Below are 21,164 nucleotides of genomic sequence, written 5' to 3' on the forward strand. Positions count from 1 at the left end.
CTAGATTATATTTGCAACGACCACTTAGTCCTTTTTATAAGGCATAATTGGGCGTGATCAAATTTGCATTCCTTTACATATTTAATACTAATGATTATTTTGATATCTTTTTCCTTCACGTGAACAAATGCATGAAAATAATCATACAACGATCATACATATATTTTTTTTAATCTTCAAAATAGACCAAGAAAATAAATTAATTGAACAAGAAACTAACTTGGATGTAATTTATGGATACCAACTAAATAAGCATATGCAAGGGAAAAACCAAAATTATACTTCCGCGGATACCAAATAATGTAAGTTACTTTCATTTAACACACATAAAAAGTAGCCAATGCTCATAAACAAAATTAATTACAGACATGCAAAAAAAATAAAAATAAAATTACACTTGTAAAATAATCCAACAAATCAATAAGCCACAACATATAGATAATATATGTGCCGAAGATAAAATAAGAAAGTCACGACAAGGCTGAATAAAAGAAAATAAATAGTGTTTCATTCATACTCACTATAAGAATTGACAGTGTAGTAAAAAAAAATTTAAACGCGATTATGTAAAAAATTCATGTGGCAGTATGAGCATGATTATGAAAATAATTAATTGCTTTTGTAAATCAGGTTGATTGTTGGAATCAAAATATTTAAATAGATTTGCCTTTCTTTTTAAAGCCAAATTAATAACCCAAGAAGTATATTATAGAATATTTAGAGAATTCCTTTATACTCCAAAATTATTTCAAGGAATCCTTACCGTATAACGATAAATAAATGATTCTTATATGAATAGATGGATAAAAATTAGAATCGCTACTACCATGGTAATTATATGATTATGTTGTGTCAAAGACTCCAAGTAAGTATTTTTTCTAAAGAAATCTTAGATGACTTATGCTACACAAGGAAAAATGCCTTTACAGCAACTATAAATCATGTGTATTTTGGGCATCAGCTTGTGATGGCTGATGCATGAATTAAAGACTATTTTTTAACATACGCCATTAGTTGCAATCATCGCCCTCTCGTGCTAGTGATGAGAAAAGGAAAAGAACATTATTCTTGGGTTAAAATGGACCACAAATAATACAAATTTAAAATAGTGCAAGAAAATGTTGAAAGGGGTAGCAAATTAGCCATCACTTCTCTTCAACTCTAGTTATTGAAGTCATTTGGAAAGGTAGTAATTAAACAAAGACTACCAAAATGTTTTATCAGGAAGCATTATTGAAGATTTGCAATGCCAATGCCACAAATTAATTATTTGGAGTCAGGTAAGGAAGCCAAAAAATATACTCTAGATTTTATTCCTTTAAATTTTACAAGAAGCGTACCAAGGGATAATTCATGAAAGGTTAGTTACAAAAGAAGGGGTACAATACTTGTAGTCACCCTTTGAAAGAACACAACTTTTAGAGGAGGCACTTCAAATTAGATTTTTATTCTTTTATTTAAATGTTATTTAAATATTATTATTCAATACCTAAATATGTTATTTAGAAGGATATTTTAGTAATTTAATTTTTAACTTTTGGAATTCCACTCTTATAATAATATAGATATAGATAGATAGATGATCTCATATATGTATATCATGTATGTGAGTATGTATTTTGGACTGGTATTTTGATATTCTTTTTCTAAATACTGAATATCATAAATATAAAAAATATAAAAAATAAAAAAATTCTATTTTGGTTAAGATAATTGGGTAAATATTAAATTATGCTATTCCGTATTCGAGGAAATGATCATAATAGTCCTTAATATATTGGGGTTGCTTTATTTTGGTCCTTCATATATTTCTCTCGACGGATATAGTCTTTAATGTATATAACAGAGTGATACATTTGGTCTGAAGCCCTAAATCTAACAGATTTTCCGGTAAATGGCTGTTAAGTTTAACAGTTGACTCATGTGCAACTCACGTGAGTTTGGTAAGAACCTGAAAAAGTTTTCTCCCCATTAAAAAGCCATCTTAAAACTCTTTTCTCTTTCTCTCAAAATCACATGGAATATTTTCTCATCTCTCTTAAAAAAAAGTCTAATGAGGAACAACTTCTCTCTTTTCTTAATTTTTTTCTCTTCTCTTAGTTTCAGCCGGCAAGGAAGATAAAACGAGCAACTATCGTACTTTTGTCACTGTCTCTTTGGGCCGTTTCAGACGCTTTAGATTTATCATATGCAGATTTCACCACTCTTCTAAATTAAAAGAGATAATCATTCATAAAAGGGACTAAAAATGGAGGTTGTTGCATCTAACACAATTTCATTCACGAAAACTGACAAAAAGCTCCGATAAGAGTAGAGATTTAATTTGAACGTAATCTGAGCAAACCAGAAATTCCTTCAGCTGAAGAGAGAAAGGAAGAAAGAAAAGGAGTTAGAACCAGTCAAGAAGACCCATATTTAGCTTTTGTTATAATTCTTAGTTCTGTGAGAAAAGACAATTTCTTTTTCTTGTTTGCAAGTGTACAATGGTGAAAAACACATCTGTAAATTAATCTATGTTGTACTCAAAGAAAGAAACGGTGAAAGAATAGAAAGAAACAGTAAAAGAGCACAAAGAGGATTGGATATGACTTCGTATAGAAGGAGGAAACTTGAGATTGATATTGTATTAAAAATTTATAATTTGATTAAAAAGCAAGTTAAAAGTGAGAAACACAGAGAAGAACGGAAGTGTGCGTGTGAGGATTGAGTGGGAAAAGAGAGCACCTGAATGAAGACATCTACGGTGACGAGAGGAAGATATGCGTGGGTTTGGGTTAATTCTTCTTTTCCGAACACACGTGAAATGTTAAACTAAACAGCTTTTATTGGAAATTCTGTTAGATTTAGGGTTTTAGACCAAATATGTCACCTTTTTACATACATTAAGGACTATATCTGTTAAAGGAGATATATCAAGGACCAAAATAAAGCATCCCCAACACATTAAGGACCATTTTGATCATTTCCTCTCCGTATTCCAACAAACCCTGTTTTCCTCTTTCATCTCACCTAGGCATCCCTCGATTCATCAATGCATAGACAATTAGACATAGTCAGTGTACATTGTCGTTCCATGGAAACTGAATTGCAGAGGTAAAATAAGAAGAAGCCAGCAAAAACCCAAGTTGTAATCTCCGAATCGGATGCTGCTGTTTCATCTGCCAGTGAAAGTCAATCAAAAGAAATCGTCAGTTTGAGCTTGGCGTCTCTGAAGATTTTTTTTTGATAAGGTAAACTCCAATCTTTTCCAACCTAATCGCATGGAAAGTATAGTTTTGAGTTTGCTTGATGAAACGAATTGGGAAGAGATATTGTGGTAAGTAGGCTGCTGTAATTAGAGACCCAATTAAGGAAAAACGTGTTTGGTTGAGTACCTTTAGCACTGCTCAGGAGGCTTATTTGGTCAAACATTGTGAATTTGCTGCACAACTAGACATCAAGATTGTAGTCAATCCCCTGCTTCTCCTCCAACTCATGCATGAGAAAAGACCCTTACCTGGAGTTGAATGGCAAAACATGGGGAGATATCGTTCTGCCAGATCGAGAAAAAAATGCAAGCATTCTTGGGGTACTCTTGAATTTGTTAAAGAGGCATTCAAAGGCTTTAACTCCAACACGCATGAATATGAGGAATTAGGTATGATCAAGCAAGGAAAAGAATCCTTAATTGATGTAGAATCTTCTAAAGAAACCTCATGTTTAATGACTAATGTCCATAGCACAAAATCATCTGATCATTGTGATGTGGTAGCAAGTGATCGTAAAGCCAGGAGAAGCTTACTTGGAGTCCGCAAGCAGAAAAACGGGAGGTATGGTGCTGTGATTACGGACCCAATTAGGCATAAGAAAGAGGCTTCCAAGGCTCAAGAGGGTTCCAAGGCTTATTTGGTGAAGCAATGTGAATTTGCACGACTAGCCGAGGTTAATGGCAAAAGACACTTAAGCAAAGTCCAAAGGCTAAAATCAGGAAGGTGGCGTTCTTTGCTGAGAGACCCTATTAAGAAAAAGGATGTTTTTTGGGGAAACTTTGATACTGCTGAAGATGCTTCCAAGGTTGATTTCTCTAAGAAGGGCAAGGTAGAGAAACTAGTAATGATTAAAGAAGGGAGCATATCGATAACATGTGAAGAATCTGAGCTTGAATCATTTGCTGTAGCCACACCTGCAGTGACTGGTAATCAGAGTTTGAATCAAACTGATGGGATTAGTAATGAAAGAAGCACTTCTTTTGTAAAAAGACCCTTACTTGGAGTTGAATGGCAAAATATGGGAAGATATAACAAAAAGAAAATATTGGATGCACTTGAATCCGTTGAAGAGCCCGCCAAAGGCTTTTGCTCGAACATGCAAGAAACAGAGAAATTAGTAAAGGTCAAGCAAGGGAAAGGACCCGTAATTCATGAAAAATCTTCTAGAGAGACCACGTGTTCAATGGATAACGTTCAGGGTGCAAAATTGTCTGATGGGTGTGATACTCCAAGAGACAATCCTAATGCCAGGAGAAGCATAATTGGAGTCCGAAGGCAAAAGAACGGGAGGTATGGCGCTGTGATTACAGATCCAATCAGGCATAAGAAGGTATGGATCGGCACTTTTGACACTGTTGAAGAAGCTTCACAAGCTTATTTCTCCAAGAAGTGTGAGTTCGAGAAATTAAACCAGAGTAAACAAGGGAACAAACCAAAGAGTTATGAACAACTTCAGCCTGAATCATCCGATGAGTGTAATACTGTAACAAGCAATCCTAAAGCCAAGAGAAGCTTACTTGGAATCCGAAGGCAAAAGAATGGGAGGTATGGTGTTGAACCGGAATCATTTAGGGGAGCATTATCTCCTCTGCCTAATGATCAGTCCTTAAATACTGTTGGTTTAAGTAGAAGTAGAAGAAGCAATTCTCCCGAAACATCACACTTCATTGGGGTTCGCAAGAGAAATTCAGGGAGTTATGCTTCCGAGATTAGAAACCCCATTAGTAAGAAAAGAATTTGGTTAGGGACTTACGGTACTGCTGAAGAGGCTTCCCAGGCTTATCAATCTAAGAAGCTCGAGTTTCAGAAACTACTCAAGGTGAAGCAGCAGTGCAATAAGCAAATATCTCGTGCAAGGGAGATTCAGGATGGGAAAAGGAAATTAGTCAATGTCAAGCTAGGACATGAAACTGTAAATCATGAAGAATTTCAGTTCGAATCAACTGGTGGAGCCTCATCCTTAGAAATTGATGTTCCAATATCAAATTTATCTGATGGAGGAAGTGACCAGGGGATTGATTTTCACGAAATAAGCCACTCCATGGGAGTTCAAAAGAGAAAATCAGGAAAATATACTTCTGAAATTACAAACCGCATTGGTATGACAAAAATGTCGTTGGGGGCTGTAAGCCCTACTGAAGAGGCTTTCCATGTTGAGCAGTCAAAGAAATTCGAATTTCAGAGCTCAAAGAATGTCGAGCTGCAAAGCAATCCAACTGATTCTAGTGCAGGTGAGAAGCAAGCAGGTCAAGAGAATGAAGATTTGTGGATGGGCCGATGGGTCCAACTTCCAGGTGATAGGGCAGTCAAATTTTCACTCCAACTAGGCTTACCGATCATTGATAACTATGGATCTCTTTTAGGTGAGTTTAGTAGTCTGGACGATCTCAGTATTTGTTCAACTGAGGATTACAATGAAACATAACTATGTTTCTCCTAGCTTATAGTTTGTAAATTTCTAAATAGCAAGAAGATTTTTGGGTAGTATACAGTTTTAGGACTTTGTAGAAGGTAGATAGTAGTAATATGCAAGCTTCTTACAATTGTTGGTCTCAGTCAGTTGGATACTGACACATGATATATGTGCCTATTAGTAAATGAGTAGCCCTGCTATCTACTTCTCTATGTTAGTTTCAGCTTTTTTTGGTGAAATTTCTTATAGTTCTCCAATTAGTTATTTTCATCATGATGCCTTCGGTGAGGCTACTTTGAAAAATTGGACATTGAAAAGTTCATCATGTCTGCTTACTTTCGACTACAGAGAATGGTATAACAAATGCAGGCAAAGACAATATCTCATATAAATTTTAGTTCTGAAGTAAAATGTTAGACTTGTTTTGCACAATAGTCATACAATACAAAATTGCTTATCAGTATGTAATTGTTGCCATAGTGTCCTTCAATGATAGAGAATAAGAGAAAGAGGAAGAACAGAGTGAAATTGAATCAAAGACTTAAAGGAGGCCCAAAATAAAGAAATAATAAAAGAAGGCATAAAGTAATCAGATTTGTTCACTGAAGGCCATAAATGGAACACAAACTCAGCTTCTTTACTTTCTTAATGTAGCCCATTATTGTGCCGAAAGAATGTCATATATTGTAAATTAGTCTTAAGTTATAAACCAACTATTGCCCTGCAACATAGCAGGTCGTATTTCTTGAGTATTTGTATGACTATGCTTCCATCGACCACTTCCTGTAGCTGGCCTGTAAAGAAGTGATCAATTTATCTGTCCACCTATAGAAAGTGTCACTGATTTGTTCTTTTTGTAGCTTTGTACTTAGCCATCATCTGTTTCTTGCTTACCTTTTGAAATGCTTGGAGCTTTTAAAGCCATTCCTCTGGTGCTCCTGAATGAGAGTCATCCTAAAGAATGCCAATGCATATGTTTTTTGCTGCTTGCAACTTCCTTACTTTTAGCTGCTCATGGGTAATATTTTGAACTTAGCATAACAGAGAGGTTCAGTCAAGAGGAGGGAGGGGAGAAGAAGGGTGCTGTTAATAAGATTCAGAATGAAGTATGAAAAGTCTTGTATTCGATGTTGACTACTTACATATGTACGTATACAGCTTTTGAGTGGGAACAAGATTGCCATTGTATCAGCTATATTCATGAAAAATATTATGAGAAAGGTAAGGCATATCTGATTGAAGATTACACTAATATATGTTCCTTAGCTCTATTATGCCCGCAAGTAGGGGGTGTCTCAACAACACCTAACTTGGTAAGTTGTCGCTGGTAATGAGTCTTGGGCAAAACTCGGTGAGAACATTTGCTATCTGGTCTGCGGTGTAGACATGCATGACATGAAGGCAATGTTTTTGCCCTTGTTTACGTGTAAAATCAAAATCAATGGCAATATGCTTCATGTGGCTGTGAAAGACTGTGTTTCCTATGTTGTCACAGTAGACTGTAGGAGGTGTCAAGAGGGTCACACGAAGTTCAGATAGGAGATCTTGAATCCAATTGGATTCTGCTACCGCGCCAACAACAGCGCGATAATTCAGCCTCAGTGGATGATCGCACAGGATCGATCAGTAACATCACCTGCCCTATCTGCATCAGGGTATACATGATGTGTATTAGGAGAATTACGATGAAGAAGCATGCTGTGAAGCATTGTGTGCTTGAGATGTTTGAGGAGACGCTTCATTGCTTGCCAGTGGATGGTGGAAGGTTTGTTCATGAATTATGAGAGTGTTGACAGCAACTGTTATCTGAGCGTGTAAAGGAGAGCTACGGAAGCTTTCTGATGGCTGCACGGTATTGTTTCTGATAACCATCATTGGAGGAGAAGAGAATGGTGTTTTAGTGGCTGAAGTTTGTGTGTCTTCAATGAATTAGCAATGAAGATGCAGCAGTTAAGAAAAAAGGATCGAATGGAGTTTACTCTTTTGAGTTTTGGAGGAGCTATGATTCCATATAAGATTCAAAATGAAGTATGAAAAGGCTTGTACAATGTTGACTAATGATGTGTATCCATACAGCTTTTGAGTGGGAACAAGATGCCATAGTATCAGCTATATTCATGAAGAATGCTATGTTCTTTTCTAACTAGAAGCAGGATGCTATAACTGACTCCATTGAGTCCGGTATGAACAATCCACCCTTTTCTCGATTATTGCTGATATAATCATAAAAAGCTAATTTTTTTGGACCAAATAAACTTTGAGAAAATGTAAGGTAATAACTGATTGAAGATTAAACTGATATATGCTCCATATTAGCTCTATCAGGTGTTAGTGAATGAAAGGAGTTTTTTTTGGAAAGAAGTATTGGGGAGAAGTGATTAGACAGGACATGACATATCTCCAGCTTGCCGGAATATGACCCTAGATAGGAAGATATGGAGGTCGAAGATTAGGGTAGAGGGTTAGTAGATCGTCGAGTTTAGGACTCCGTATCTGCTACATTTGTTTTTTTCATCAAAGATTTCTTACTGGGAACCACAGGATAGACTTATCAACACTTTTTACTGTCTAATAGTAGTGGATTTGTCCAATAAGCTTATTGCTGATGCAAATTGTAGCAACTTTTCTTTACGTTCTTTACTATCCACATAAAAATATTAACCTTAACTTTAAAGTATGTAAATCACCAGAAAGATTTCAGAAAATCTGCTTTATCGGACATCTTTCTCTCATCTGTGTTTTGATTCCAGGCCCTTAGCTTTTTCTTTTATTATCATTCAAATGACCTGTCATCATATTCGTCAATGTGAGAACATATGCTGTGTTTACCTGAGATTGTTAGTTCAGCTGATTTCCTATTGAGCAAAATGGTTAATTAGTTGAATTCTTGGAACTGAGATACGCTGGTGCGCTAGTGTATGCTTGAACACACAATTGTTTGATTCCATGCTGCTTTAGACCCTGTATGCATTTTTCTTCTCATGCTTTCATCTGATGCCTACGTTTCCTAAAATGATTGCATGTGGTGCCAAATCCAGTCTGCTATCTATTTGCACACACTAAATTTTTTTGTTGCAGTTTAATTTGAGTAACAGTCCTTCAGAACCATGCTTTCTCAACTCAATAGATATAACCTAAAGAAGAAGTCAGCATCATTTAAGGAGCAACTGGCATGGATTACACCACTTGAAGATAATTTAAGAGTTAAGAAACATGAAGGAGTTCAGCAATTTGCAGATATAAAGAAACAAACTGTCGAGATAACTAGTAAGATCAAGACCTGTAACCGAGAAAGCTCTCCGAATACAATTCTCATCTTTGTGCTCCGCAAAAGGAGAAGGTTTGCATGGATTGACATGTGTTTAACATGAAACAACCTATCACTTTTAATCATCATAGATGTTGTACTTTTGATTAATCGTTGAGTATATTCATTTTAGCAGATTAACTGATAAGTAATTTTTCTGCCTGCAGTCTGAGCGGATCCAAAAGGTTTTGGATCGTGTAAATTAGCTGTATTCTTTGTGCGGTGTGCTAAGGGTTGGTTTTTGGAAAAACTGGGAGTGATGTGCATCCAATTGCATTAAACAAGCCCGAGACAGTCCACTAACATCAGCAAAACCAGCCATACTGAAGACCGAAAGAAAAGTTCGATATCAGAAGGTATTGTTTACCTTGGTTTTTTGTTAGCCTTTTCTTTTCCCCTATGTTAATGTCGTTACTAATGCAGCTAAAAGATGTAGCTGGAATGCTGTTTGTGCTGTGGACTTAGATGGATACTATCAGAACCAATTGCTCTTGCATTGGAGGTTATTCAACAGGTTTGCAAACATTTACCTGTCTTGTAATTTCTCCGCCTAGCTTTCTCGTCTTCTGTCCTCATTATCGTTGTTATTGCTCTTGACTGAGTCAATGGCAACAAGGTGAATTATTAAGTGCATAGAGCCGTTATGCCTCATAATGCAATTCTAATGAAACAAGCGAGGCAAAGAGTTATTCTACTTATGTATTGGATTGATTTCCACAATTGCATGTGCCTAAATGTATCCATTTTTCAGTCTTCTTGAATTTGAAACTGATCATATTACTCATGAAGACTTCAGCAACAAGAAAATTGATATGTTTGAAGAGACGTCTCTTCTTGTATGCGGGATTGATCGAGCTAAGGTTAGTTGTGTTAAATAGCCTGATATTGATAGACTTGGATGCTAGTTTGTAGAAAGGTGATGATAAATTATGCAGTTTGAATGACTATGTTTTTCCACATTACATTATTATTCGTGCTTTGATGAATTATGTTATTTCACATAATACTTTCTCCGTTCCAAAAAGAATCTCCTTAATAGACCGTTAAAATAGAATGTCACTTTTCTAAATCGGAAAACAGTTTAAACTTCTCGTTTACCATTAATGACAAACTTTTATAGCCACGCAAATATTATGGCATGTTTTAGACCATAAGTTTTAAATTTTTTATAGCCATACAAATATTACTGTAGCATATTTAAGACCACAATTTTCAAAAGTCTTTTTCTGTTTCTTCCTTATAAAAAAAAACTTCATTCCTTTCTTAAATTCCATGCGCACTCAAAGTATTTTTTTTCTTCTTAAATTCTGTGCATGGTCAAACTACGCCATATAAATGGAAACAAAACGAGCAATTAATTACTTAAACTTTCTTTTTTCCAGATCAAATTTACAAACAACATTAAGTTGAAAGTGGATGAGACTTCTATATGTAGGAACGAAGATGGTGCTGATGTAGAGGAGGGAGACATGGAGTGTATGCAGAGGCAAAGTCAGAATATGAAGCTCATGAGTTAGGATTTTAGTCCTTTCAAGTTATTGAGTTCTGAATTAATAATTTATACATATTAAATGAATTTCTTAAGACAAATACAGAGTTTGGACTAAAGTTACTGAGTTAGGCTGAACTCGTACTTTGATCTCTAGCTCTTCCCCTAGTATATGTTATTCCCCTGGTATATGTTATTGCTTTTAGGTTGAGACTTATTTTATCTCACTTGTAAATATATACTTATTTTAAGGACGAATGTTACTGATGTTTGGCATATTTCGATATGTGTTGATGTTACTTTACCCATGTTTTAATCGCTTCTTGATGTTATTTGATCTTTAAAATGCCCAACATGGTTTAATTATTAGTTTTATGACTAATTGAGTTGTGTGTGGTGAATTAGGGTGTTTGGAGTGCAAAAATATGAAGAAAAGGTGCTCTAGGTAGAGGAAGAGAGATTGGATGCGTCGCATCCAATCTAGAAAAATATCATATTTCGTGCACCCTTAGCAGTGAAGTCGGCCCATAGCATCCGCCTTAGCATCCGCACCTGGGCAAAGCTGAGATGGAGGAACAAAGGGTGGATGCGTCGCATCCACCCTCGCATGCAAAACTGAGAAATAGAGGGCGAGGTGGATGCGTCGCATCCACCCTCGCAGGCAAAGCTGAAATGGAGGACGAGGTGGATGCGTCGCATCCACCTTAGCATCAATCACTGAAGCCGATTTGGACTAGGAATAAGAGAGCTTTGGCCCACGACTTTTGTACGCAATATATAAGCCAAAAACACCTCCTTTAGGTCATCTAACATATTGGAGAAGGGGAAAAAGCTACAACAAAGTTCTGAAACCACGGAATTTGTCTTGAAGTTCCTATTCTCTCTTTCTTTTATTGATTCTTATGTACTCTTGTGAATTTTGGATTTTGGATGATTGCTTGAATATGAGTGGCTAAGAACCCTATTGTTCTAGGGTCATGGGTATACATGAATGTTGATGTTTGAAGTTTAATTTGACAAAGTTGATTTTATCATATTGGGTTGTTTATTTAATTCTGTTTTTAATTATTTTGCTGAGTAGCTAACAGTGAAATATTATCTACGAATCTAGAGTTGAACTCGAAAGTGGGAACTCTAGACTGCATATAGAATTAAATAGAGCAAGTTCTTAAACCCGAGCATAGGGGAAAGGATTCGCAATTGGGATAGACATATACCTAATTGCCTTGCTCGGTTACAATACAAGAATTGTAAATGCGTTCTTGTTAAGTTTAATTCCATAGACATATAGGTATTAAGTTAGTTTGAATAGGCTAGTAAGGGCTCGACAGACTCTTATGAGTAATATCAACCATGTGAACCAACAATCCAGATAAATCAATTAGTTATTTTAAGCTAAGAATGCAATATGATTGTTAAATAACCCGTGACCTCGGAATATTATCTCCCATTGATTGTTATTTAAAACTATTTAAGTGTTGTGTTGATTTCTAGTATTCCATTACTTGATAGTCTTTAGGTAGTAAATTAGACAATTATCTATTTTATAAGGAATCGATTGAATTGATATGCTATTTGAGTTTGAATTAGTCAAAAGTTAATCATAAGTCCTCATGGGAACGATACTCTATTTACTACTCTATTACTTGACGACCACGTATACTTGCGTGAGTGTGTTTGGTCCCAACAAGTTTTTGGCGCCGCTGCCGGGGACTTAGAAATTAGCTACTTGACTAAGTTAAGCTTTTATTAGTAATTTGTTCAAGTTTTAATTTTCAGTTTGCCTTGTTTGTGTTAACGCATGATCTTCTCTTGAATGCGGAGGAGTAGAAGTGCAAACAACCTCATTCCTCTTGATCCAGAAATCGAACGAACACTACATAGAGTGAGAAGGGAACTCGAAGCTAGAACGAGAATAGAAAGAGAGTTGGACATCGTAGTTCAACCACAACCAATAGAGATGGCAGGTAATGAAGAGCGTCCGGTGATTGAAGTCGCAAGGCCCAATCTTGCGAATATGACTCAGGCTATTGTGAAGCCTGATATCACTGGGCATTTTGAACTCAAACAGTACATGGTACAGCTGATTCAGTCCACAGGACAATATGTGGGTCTATCTCATGAGGACCCGCAGAGGCACATTCAGAACTTCTTGGAAATTACGGACACTTACAATTATCCGAACGTTTCCAAGGACTATGTCAGGCTGACACTATTTCCCTTTTCACTGTTGGGGGAAGCTAAGGAATGGTTGCAAAAGGAGCCCGCAAACTCAATCCACACTTGGGATGATTTAGCAAGGAAATTTCTAATCAAGTTTTTCCCTACTAAGAAGACAAAATCGCTGAGAAGCCAAATTCTTGGGTTCCAACAACGGGATGGTGAGACACTTCGTCAAGCTTGGGAAAGATACAAGAAGCTACTCAGAGACTGCCCGCATCATTGTCAAACTGATGAGGTATTGGGTCACACTTTTATTGATGGGTTAGATGAAGCATCAAAGATGAATCTTGACTCAGCTTGTGGGGGTAGTTGCATGGCAAGACCGTATAGTGAAATACAACTCTTGCTAAATAATTTCACTGCCAATGACCATAATTGGCAAGGAGATGGGGATGCAAGAAGAGTAATTAAACAGAAGTCAGCCGGGTTGATTGAGCTTGATGACTTCTCAGCCATGAGAGCAGATATTGCAAAGCTGACAAATCAGATGAACCGAATGACAACACAACAAATGCAACATGTACAACAGATGTCTATTTGTTGCGAAATATGTGGTGACAGTCATATGAGTGACATGTGCCCCACGAATCCTGAATCTATATACTATGTGGGGCAACAAAACAGAGGCCCTATGAATCAACATGCACAATATGGGAACACTTACAATCCAAATTGGAGGAATCATCCTAACTTCTCATGGGGCGGAAATCAACAGAATCAGAATCAGTATAGGCCTCAAGGAAATTTTAATCAGCCTCAGAAGCCACCCCAACAAATAGAAGAGAGTACGAATGACTTGCTGAAAAAGTTATTGCTAGACAATCAACAGCTCAGGACCAGTTTCAGAAATCTTGAGAGGAAAATGGGGCAGTTAGCAGCAAATCAAAATACTAGACCTACAGGCTCCATTCCCAGTGATACAGAGAAGAACCCTCAAGTTAATGCAGTTACACTTAGAAACGGGAGGGAACTAGAGGAAGTGCCAAAGAAGAGAAAGGAAAAACCTATACCTGAGGGGGAGCTGACACCTAAGGCAATACACGAATCTAAGGAAAATGATGCAAGTTCAGAGAGAATGGAGACTACAAGGCCACCACCACCTTTCCCCCAGAGATTGCAGAAAAAGAATGACGATCGCATGTTCAACAAATTTCTCTCTATGTTGAGTCAGGTTCAATTAAATATTCCATTAGTGGATGTACTTCGTGAAATTCCAAAGTATGCTAAGTACATAAAAGATATAGTGGCTCACAAGAGGAAATTGACTGAGTTCGAGACGGTTGCACTTACTGAGGAGTGAATATCAAGGGTCCAAAACAAACTTCCCCAAAAGCTTAAGGATCCTGGCAGCTTCACCATTCCAGTGCGAATCGATAATATTGATGTGGGTCGTGCTCTTTGTGATTTGGGTGCAAGCATAAATCTGATGCCTTTGTCCTTGTTTAAGCAATTGGGTCTGGGAGCTCCGAGACCAACCACTGTGATGTTGCAATTAGCTGATAGGTCCATAGCCTACCCCGAAGGAGTGATTGAAGATGTGCTGCTGCAAATTGGGAAATTTATCTTCCCAGCTGACTTCATTATTCTAGATTTCGAGGCTGATGAACAAGTTCCAATCATATTGGGACGACCTCTCTTGGCTACTGGTGATGCAATAATTAAAGTGAGAGAAGGGAAAATGATTATGAGGGTGGACAACGCGGAAGCAGTCTTCAAAGTCTACAAAGCAATCCAACTTCCCCGCCACTATGAGGAGCTCTCTATGATATCTGTTGTGGAGGTGGATGCGCAACTTCTCGACACGAGTGTATATCTAGACGACTCTCTAGAAAAAGCAATCATGTTGTTTGATAGCTTGATGATTGATAATGAGGTTGAAAAAATGATGCATATCCTAGATGCATCATGTGCTTACATGCTAGGAATACACCAGTTTGAGCCCCTGAATAAGCCAAGTGGCCCCCCTCCAAAGCCGTCAATTGAAGAAGCTCCAAAATTGGAGCTTAAACCCCTACCCCTTCACCTTCAATATTCTTATTTGGGTAGTTCTGACACTTTACCTGTTATTGTTTCTTCTCACTTGTCTAAATTGCAGGAAGAAAAGCTATTAAGGGTGCTACGTGAGCACAAGCGAGAAATTGGGTGGACAATGTCTGACATTAAAGGCATTAGTCCAGCTTTCTGCATGCACAAAATCCTCATGGAGGACGGACACAAGCCAAGTGTAGAGCATCAACGCTGACTAAATCCAATCATGAAAGAAGTGGTAAGAAAAGAAGTGATTAAGTGGCTTGATGCAGGTATTGTATTTCCAATCTCTGATAGTAAATAGGTAAGCCCCGTTCAATGTGTGCCGAAGAAAGGGGGGATGACTGTAGTAGTTAATGAAAATAATGACTTAATTCCTACAAGAACTGTCACTGGATGGAGAATTTGCATAGATTATAAAAAATTAAACAATGCCACCCGGAAAGACCACTTTCCCCTTCCCTTTATTGACCAAATGCTTGATAGGTTAGCTGGCCAGGAATACTACTGTTTCCTGGACGGTTATTTGGGGTATAATCAGATTTCTATAGCCCTAGAGGACCAAGAGAAAACTACATTTACATGTCCTTATGGCACGTATGCGTTCAAGAGAATGCCCTTCGGTCTTTGTAATGCACCTGCGACTTTTCAAAGGTGTATGATGGCTATTTTTACTGACATGGTTGAAAGATTTGTAGAAGTATTCATGGACAATTTTTCTGTGTTTGGATGTTCTTTTGATAATTGTTTGATGAACCTTGATAAAGTGCTTGCTAGGTGTGAAGAGACGAACTTGGTGCTAAACTGGGAAAAGTGCCATTTCATGGTACATGAAGGTATAGTTTTGGGGCACAAGGTGTCAAAAGATGGTCTACAGGTGGATAAAGCAAAGGTGGAGACGATTGAAAAATTTCCCCCACCGACATCCGTCAAAGGCATTCGCAGTTTCTTGGGTTATGCAGGTTTTTATCGTCGTTTCATTAAAGATTTTTCGAAAATTTCTTCTCCTTTGTGCAGGCTTCTAGAGAAAGATGTCACCTTCAAGTTTGATAATGCATGTCTGAAAGCATTTGAGGACCTGAAGGGAAGATTGGTGACTGCACCAATTATCATTGGCCCAGATTGGGCAAAACCATTTGAGTTGATGTGCGATGCAAGTGACATAGCAATCGGAGCGGTTTTGGGGCAAATGAGGGATAAAATCTTTCACTCCATTTATCATGCGAGCAAAACTATGAATCCAGCTCAGATGAATTATACAGTTACTGAAAAGGATTTGCTTGCAGTGGTGTGGGCGTTTGACAAGTTCAGATCCTATCTAGTGGGAACCAAAGTCATCGTCTACACAGATCATTCAGCTATCAGATACTTGTTTGAAAAGAAAGACGCCAAGCCGAGGCTGATTCGTTGGGTCCTCCTCTTGCAAGAATTTGACTTAGAGATCCGAGATCGAAAAGTGACAGAAAATCAAGTGGCTGATCATTTGTCCAGATTAGAAAGTCGGAACCATGTAGCTGAATGAGGGTCAATCAAAGAAATATTTCTTGATGAGCAATTATTAGCAGTCATCTCAGGTGAAGCCCCATGGTATGCAGATTATATGAATTTTATTGCAAGTGGGGTGTCGCCACTAGAATTGACACCTGACAATAGAAGAAGATTCTTACATGATGTAAGGCTCTGCATGTGGGATGAGCCATTCTTATATAGGCAGTGCGCAGATCAGTTGGTGAGAAGGTGTGTTCCTGAGGAAGAGATGAATGCTATACTGCATGACTGCCATGCTTTGCCATATGGAGGTCATCATGGCGGGGATAGAACCGCCCAAAAAGTGCTACAATCAGGTTTCTATTGGCCAAAATTGTTTAAGGATGCACATGCCTTTGTTAAAAATTGTGATAGATGCCAAAGAACCGGAACTATCACAAGGAAGCACGAGATGCCCTTGCAAAATATTCTGGCAGTAGAGCTTTTTGATGTTTGGGGGATTGATTTCATGGGACCATTCCCATATTCTAATGGGCACAGGTACATCTTGGTGGCGGTCGACTATGTTTCTAAGTGGGTGGAGGCCATTGCTCTTCCTACTAATGACGCAAAGGTAGTGGTAAGCTTTGTAAAGAAGCACATCTTCACACGTTTTGGGACTCCAAGAGTGTTGATAAGCGACGGAGGAACTCACTTTTGTAACAAATTGCTGAATAATATTCTTGCAAAATATGGAGTTAAGCACAAGGTTTCCACTGCCTATCATCCCCAAACGAGTGGTCAAGTAGAAGTTTCTAACAGAGAGGTAAAGCAGTTTTTGGAAAAAACAGTAAGTGGGAATAGAAGGGACTGGGCCGGGAAGCTGGATGACGCATTATGGGCGTATCGCACTGCATACAAGACCCCCATGGGTACTTTTCCGTACAGGTTGGTTTATGGGAAGGCATGCCATTTGCCCGTTGAGCTTGAACACAAAGCATATTGGGCGATTAAAAAGCTAAATATGGAGATGGACTTGGCCGGTGAGAAGAGATTTCTACAACTCAACGAGCTTGATGAGTTTCGATTGCATGCGTATGAAAATGCCAAATTGTATAAAGAAAAGACCAAAAGGTGGCATGATAAGAACATCCAACATCGTGAGTTTGAGCCAGGTCAAGAAGTTCTCTTGTTTAATTCAAGGCTAAAGCTTTTTCCAGGAAAGCTTAAATCTCGATGGTCGGGTCCGTTTAAAGTGGTTAGTGTGAAACCTCATGGTGCGGTAGAATTGTGTGATATGGGTTCCAATGCGATATTCTTGGTAAATGGCCAGAGAGTAAAATACTATTGGGGTGGTGACATTGCACGTCACAAGACCTCGATGGATTTAGTGGAGGCATGAAGAACGTGTTGTGTCGTGCCGCGACATTAAATCAGGCACTTCTTGGGAGGCCACCCAAGTTAGTTAGTTCATTGTTTTGTAGGAATTAGATCTTGTATGTATAAAAAAAAAACAAAAAAAAAACAAGCCAGATATGGGAAAACGAGGCGGATGCGTCGCATCCCCCTCAGCATGAAAAAAAAATAAAAACTTTGACGGACCAATTGCTCAAGGCAGTGAAGTCTGCCTATCGCGTCCGCGTCACGTCCAACCAATTTTTGGAGATAGCATAGGGGATGCGTCGCGTACAAGCTCGCACGCACAGGTAAGTGCTATATTTTAACACATCTTAGGCCAAAAACAAAATTCAAACATAAAAACAAACACGACACCCTAACATAAAAAGCCCGTCTTCCTCGTTCTTTCTTTAATCCAAATTGCGACGCATCCAAACGTGACAGGTACGCATCATCTTCTTCGTTCTTTCTTTTTATTCTCTCCTAATTCTCCTCTCTTCCCTCTCTCAATGGTAGCAACAAGTTAGGTTTTGCCAATTTCAAATATCACACATGTGATTAAGAGAGGAACTGAAAAAGCCTGAGGTTTAGGGCTGTCGTTCTTGTTAGTTGTAATAGTTGTGAGATGATAAACTATAACTCCCTTCATCTCATTAATTTTGGGAGGGTAGTCGTATTACCCAACTGATAGACTGAACTAGGCATAACTGTTGCATATCACATGTTCGACGAATTGCCCGTGAGGTAAATTTAGGCGCCAATGAAGTCTGAGTAACCGAGCAACATTGGTATATGATTGTGTATAAGTGTGAGGTTGTTTGTGTTGATTGTGTACAACAATGTTTTGAGCCTATGATATATTGTCTAAATGAATTGAACATCCGGCACATGCTAGATATCTTGAATTATAAAGTGTTACTCGATTTACATTGTGTGAGCGCTATGCGTAATGATATGTCATGAGAATAAGTGTGGGGTCGAGTGAGGTGCTATGTGAAATTGAACATGGTTAGTGAGCGTCGCTCGGATAAACCTCATGTTGGGCATAATGATATCTATATAGCCATGAGCTATAGTTTCATGAAGTATTGAATGGCATGACTCTGCGAATAATTGGAAGTGCAAGCTGTTGCAAATGCTTTAGAGCTGAACTTCACTGTTTTATACGCTAATTGTTGATTTCTTTGCATTGCAGGTACTTAGGTTCGTAAATGGAAGCAACGAGTAAACCGTCCAAGCAACAAGACAAATATAATAACAAGCAACCGCCCAAAAAGCCTACCGGAAAGGCAGCAGGTGTCCCAAATCCATAGAAAAAAAGGAAGCAGATGGAGAAGGAAAACGAACTGCAGCCTAGGCAGTTAAGTGATGATTCAGAGCAAGAAGAAGAGGAACCATTATTCAGGAGGAAGTGAAGAAGGGTATTACAAAAACATCATTAAATCCACCAAGCAAAGGGATAGAGATAAGAGAGCCTGTGACATACCAGAGAAAAGCCTCCAAAAAGAGTGATCCGACTGATAAAGGAAAGGAGAAGATTACTGCAGAATTTGAGTCCGAATCCGATTCAAATAATGACCTTCTACATGTCGACATGAGTGATGAAGATGAGGGTGAACCCATAGACCGAGTTGCTTGGGAGAAGAACTTTGTTAATGAGAAGGCATTCCGAGCCTACAATAAGATACTGGGTTCAAAGAAGTACATTCCAGAAAAGCCGATCAACATCGGAGCACTTAAGAAAAAGTACCCAGAGTTTCTAAAATCAATTCGCGAGGTGCAACAATGGGGACCCATCTTGAAGGGTCACGGCAAAGCCAACCTCACTATTGTTAGAGAGCTTTACGCCAATTGGCGTCACACTAGGGGAAACATTGTGAGAGTACGAGGGGTAGATATTAATGTGTCAGCTGAAGCTCTAAATAATTTCTTAGGGGTGCCACACACACTAACAGATAGGTTTGACTCCATATGCAAAACACCAGATTATGCACATATTAAGTCTGTCCTATGCCCCACCCGGAAGGATGCAAATTGGAAGCATGGGAGTATGGAGTACCATTCTATAGCCAAGGAATTCATGAGTGCGTTAGCACGTGTGGCTCTAAATTTCATATGCAACCGCCTGATGCCATGCCAACACAAAACTGATGTCCCTCGTCACCGCGCACTAGTATTGTATGCTTTATTGGAGGGGATACCGCTCAACTTAGGAGCCATCATGCATGATCAAATGCAGCGCACCAGGATGAATTACAAGTGGAGGCTGTTCTTTGCAAATACCCTATCGGCTTTCTTGACAGAGATGGGAGTACTATGGGACAAGGAGAATGATGACATTGAGGCTAAAGCTCCAGGACCATACGATGTCACTCATGTTCTAGAGCCGAACAAGGGAAGGTCTTCTAAGCTCACCATTCAACAGTTATTTGAGCAGATGCAAGCAGATATGCAAGAGAACAGGGCTGAGTTGATAGCGACTCGTGTCGAGTTGAGTGCCACCAGGGATGAGTTGAGTCAGACTCGTGCGGATCTAAGCTGAGTCCAGTTGAGTAGGCCACGACGATGAGGGAGATATCATTACTCCTCATAGCTCTGGTTCAACGTGCAGATATAGACATCTCACAGCTGATTGCATCGTCCACTGCCGGACCATCCACTCCTGTTTCTCCTATAGTCCCTGAGGCTCCACACACCAGACCTACTGAGGTCGATGTACCACCTGCTACAGAATCAGCTCCAGTTGGTGATGATAGGACAATGACAACTCTCCCTATGCGTGAGGATGATGTTGCAAGGCCGGAGGGGGTCTTGATGAATACCATGGATGCCGATGCTCTTTCACAGACTGCGGATGAGCCTTCCACCTTGACTTGAGGGAGTTTCTTCTCACCCTACTTTACCTTATTTGTGTGCATTGGGGACAACACACAATTCTAAATGTGGGGTGGAGGTTATTCATATTTTTTTGTATGGATGAATGTATTAAACTGTTACAATTTGACTGTTGGGCGGCTGTAATATTCACTGGATTAATTGCATGTAATAGTAGTAAATTCATCTATATGGAGTAACTTTTAGTTGATTCTTGAAATTAGTGTTAGTATTAGGAGATTGATTTTTTTTTTTAGAGTAGTAGCCTTGAGTAATTAGTAAAATTTTTGTGTAGATAGTAATAATCCCCTGTGGTTTTTCTTTGTGCATCGGTTCTTTTCCATGAGATGTAGTTTGAACCGGGTAAATATTTTTCTTTGAGAATAGATTAGAGTTTAGAAAATAAATGGAGGAAGAAATATGAGATTCATAGGGGCTCTTGACTTATTTGATAGTAGCATATTCAGGCTTTGGCATGTGTAGTGCCTTTCCTATGTTTTAAAATTGATCATGAAGCCTTTATAAATTGGATAGCATGTTTTGTGGCACCTATTTCTGGTTTTCTTGACTTGTGTTCACTTTGCGCTTAATGCTCAATATCTCGTGGCTCCGTGAATACTTGCATTGTTTGAGAGTCGGAATGGGGCCGTCCTTAGTGAGTCATGTGCCATGTGTGGTGAAATTTTTGTGTTGCCCATGTATTTTACTTGTGTCTAG

General features: G+C 38.5%; 1 protein-coding gene across 3 annotated transcripts; it reads left to right on the top strand.

Moving 5' to 3' along the window:
• The first annotated feature begins 1,997 nt into the window (after window positions 1-1,997).
• On the top strand, window positions 1,998-11,455 carry LOC107798048 (uncharacterized). Of its 3 annotated transcripts, XM_075234240.1 has the most exons (6): window positions 1,998-5,611; window positions 6,706-9,001; window positions 9,136-9,324; window positions 9,392-9,482; window positions 9,720-9,828; window positions 10,863-11,455. In XM_075234240.1, exons 1-2 carry the CDS (start codon window positions 3,475-3,477, stop codon window positions 6,771-6,773), a joined length of 2,205 nt encoding a protein of 734 aa, XP_075090341.1. In that variant the 5' UTR covers window positions 1,998-3,474; the 3' UTR covers window positions 6,774-9,001; window positions 9,136-9,324; window positions 9,392-9,482; window positions 9,720-9,828; window positions 10,863-11,455. The 3 variants fall into 3 exon arrangements, with proteins under 3 accessions (XP_075090341.1, XP_075090340.1, XP_075090342.1); XM_075234239.1 differs by lacking the exon at window positions 10,863-11,455 and adding an exon at window positions 10,351-10,833 and having other exon boundaries at window positions 6,706-7,842; window positions 9,392-9,828; XM_075234241.1 differs by lacking the exons at window positions 6,706-9,001; window positions 10,863-11,455 and adding an exon at window positions 10,351-10,829 and having other exon boundaries at window positions 1,999-5,611; window positions 9,392-9,828.
• Window positions 11,456-21,164: the final 9,709 nt, after the last annotated feature.

The sequence above is a fragment of the Nicotiana tabacum genome, chromosome 17, assembly GCF_000715075.1.
Source record: "Nicotiana tabacum cultivar K326 chromosome 17, ASM71507v2, whole genome shotgun sequence".
Classification (NCBI taxonomy): domain Eukaryota; kingdom Viridiplantae; phylum Streptophyta; class Magnoliopsida; order Solanales; family Solanaceae; genus Nicotiana; species Nicotiana tabacum.